This window comes from Lathyrus oleraceus, chromosome 2 (assembly GCF_024323335.1).
Source record: "Lathyrus oleraceus cultivar Zhongwan6 chromosome 2, CAAS_Psat_ZW6_1.0, whole genome shotgun sequence".
In the NCBI taxonomy this organism is placed as follows: domain Eukaryota; kingdom Viridiplantae; phylum Streptophyta; class Magnoliopsida; order Fabales; family Fabaceae; genus Lathyrus; species Lathyrus oleraceus.
This window is the reverse complement of record NC_066580.1, coordinates 402,127,619-402,130,527: the sequence shown is the minus strand read 5'-3', so window position 1 is coordinate 402,130,527 and position 2,909 is coordinate 402,127,619. Positions and strand designations below refer to the sequence as shown.

The following is a 2,909-nucleotide window of genomic DNA, read 5'->3' as shown; positions in this document are numbered from 1 at the left end:
AATGGAGTCGATGAACACAACCACACAATGATATAAATATGGATGGAAAATTATATTCATGTACTCCAAGAACACTCTAGATTCATTAGACACACCCAATGGCATCACTAAATACTCATAGTGATTATATCTCGTCATAAAGGCAATCTTAGGAATATCTTATGGCTTCACACGAATCTCATGATAACCCAAATGCAAATTGATCTTACTGAACACTCAAGCATTAACCAACTGATCCATAAAATCATTGATTCTCGTAAGAGGATACTTGTTCTTGATATTCACCTTATTTAGTTGTTGATAATCAACACACAACCTCATGCTACCATCTTTCTTGTCAATAAGCAACATTGATGCTCCCGACAGTGAAACACTCAGTCGAACAAACTTCTTATCAAGCAACTCTTCCAACTGCTTATTTAGTTCACTCAACTCTGAAGCAGACATCCTATAAGGAGCCATCGACACAAAACTAGTCTATAGCAAACTCCACCTTACGCTTCGACAAAAAAAAAATCACTAATATCATCTGGAAACACTTCTAGAAAATATCACCCCATAGGTAATTCACCAATCACATCTTTTCTTTCAGCCTTCATCGAAGTTAAAATCATAAACACTTTAGCATCGTCCTTTATTAACTCATCTACTTTCTTAATAGACACAAACAACTCGTCACTTGCATCAAACTCTGGGAATGGCACTAACTTGTCGAAACAGTTGATATGAACATGGTTGAACTCAAACCAGTTCATTCCAAGGATAACATTGAGCTTATTCAGCGGGAGACAAACTAAGTCCATCCCAAAACTCTTACCATAAATATGCAATGGACAATTCAAACACACCCACGACGTAGTTACTAAATCATTAATTGTTGTATCAATAACCATACTCACAACCATAGAAGACAACTTTAAACCCAACCTCTCAGCACAATCAAGTGAAACAAAAGATAGAGTTACATTCCTGTAAATAATAGCAATCAACGAAATAACATTAATAAAACACATACCTCAAACCAATATGTCTAAGCTAGTAGTCTCTGACCCAGTCAAAGAAAAAACTTTCCCTCCAAACTAAACCTTTTTGGGTTTCTGGAAGTGTGTACTAATGTGACATGGCTATAAATAGTTGAAGCAAGTCAGACTATTACTTTTATAATCAGCAATAAGATGTCCCATCTTCCCACACTTGAAGTATCTCTTTTCAGGATTTTTGCAGTCATTAACACGATGGCCCGTGACACCACAATTAAAGCACTTGATAAAAGTGGGAGTCTCTCCCCCAATTGGCCTTCACTCATTTTAAGCCTTCTACATTCATTTGTTAGTTGGGGAACTATAAGATTTACCATGATACTGGTTATTTTGTTTCTTCTCACTAAGACTCTTATAGTGAGCAGAACGAGCCCTGTTATCCTCATAATATATTCTACACTTACACACCAGCGTAGGAAATCAGTGAATCTCCTGATACCTAAAACCTTGCTTGATATCAAAATGCAATCCACTTTCAAACTTGATACACTTTGACCCCTCATAAGCCGCACCATTGTAGTGTGGATAAAACTTCACCAGCTCTTCGAACTTAAAAGCATACTTAAGAACTGTCATATTCCCCTACTTTAGCTGGAAGAAAATGATATCCTTCTTACTGTGCACGTCCTCTAGAAACTAATTCTCTAAAAATTCATCCTTGAACAAAGCCCAAGTAGTCTCAATACTAATAATTTCCAGTAACTGACGCGTGTTATCCCACCAGTCTTCGGCCTCTTCTGCCAACATGTGAGTACCGAACTGCACCTTCTGAACTTTAGTGCAAGCCATCACTCAAAAAATCTTCTGAATCTCTATGAGCTACGTTTGTGCACACTCCAAATCATATATGCCCTTGAAGGTTGGCCAATTATTTTTATGAAACTTCCCCAATCCCTGGAACTCATCACCAGACTAATTTTTTTGACCATGCAGCGCTTAAGCCATTGCTTCTAAAGCATCCGCAATCGCTTGACCGTTTCTTCCATATATATTATGCACACCAGTAAATAGGAATTAGAGGAAACAATGCATCGAAAGTGTTCATACATGTGTCACATACTAGGGAACAAACAACATTATAGAAACCTGGCCGAGTGGACCTAATTGCTCTAATACCACTAATGTAACACCTTAATACCCTAAAACTTATATAAAAAGCATTACTCAATAATTTCAAGTGTCACCAACGACAATTCAACAATAATTTTCAAAATGTTTATCAACATGCAGCAGAAAATCATAACAAGACAACTTCATTTCAACTTCATAAATAAAGTAGTAAACTTGTGAAATAACAAAGTCAACATTAACATAAAACATAACAGACGCCGCATTCCCGATGTTACAAGATCATAGCACTAAAAACGACTTGAATAAGATAAAGAGTTAAATAAAACTAAGAGTAACTCTAATAAGCCACCTTCCACACACATTAAAAACTTTATTCCTGAGTATCTGCATGATGTCCATGGTGGACAACATGAAGCAAAGGTGTGAGAAACAACTTTCAATATGAACAGTGTAAAGAATGTGAACATAAAGAAATACACAACATGTTATACATCCAATAGGAAATCAAAATCACCATAATCTCAATCACGTTCACAATAATATACAATTATATGTATGAAATGCGACTCACGAAACAACGTGACACTTATGCATGTGGTACCTGTAAGACCCTAATTTTGACCCTAAGATCCCTCATGGCATCATAACATTGCTCATTACATCTGCCTCAAGGATCATAGCATCTTGGCTCCTTAACCCTTGGGTTGGGACTTGTGTGAGTTGGTTTGAGACCACCAAGCATGCTTGAATTGTATATTATTGCTTTTCTTATCTTATTTACTAACCAAAAGAACAAAA

General features: G+C 36.5%; 1 protein-coding gene across 1 annotated transcript; it reads right to left on the bottom strand.

Moving 5' to 3' along the window:
* Positions 1-216: 216 nt before the first annotated feature.
* LOC127123431 (uncharacterized) lies at positions 217-1,616 on the bottom strand. Its single transcript, XM_051053650.1, has 3 exons — positions 1,480-1,616; positions 556-969; positions 217-448 (listed from the first exon to the last, which is right to left on the bottom strand). Exons 1-3 carry the CDS (start codon positions 1,614-1,616, stop codon positions 217-219), a joined length of 783 nt encoding a protein of 260 aa, XP_050909607.1.
* Positions 1,617-2,909: the final 1,293 nt, after the last annotated feature.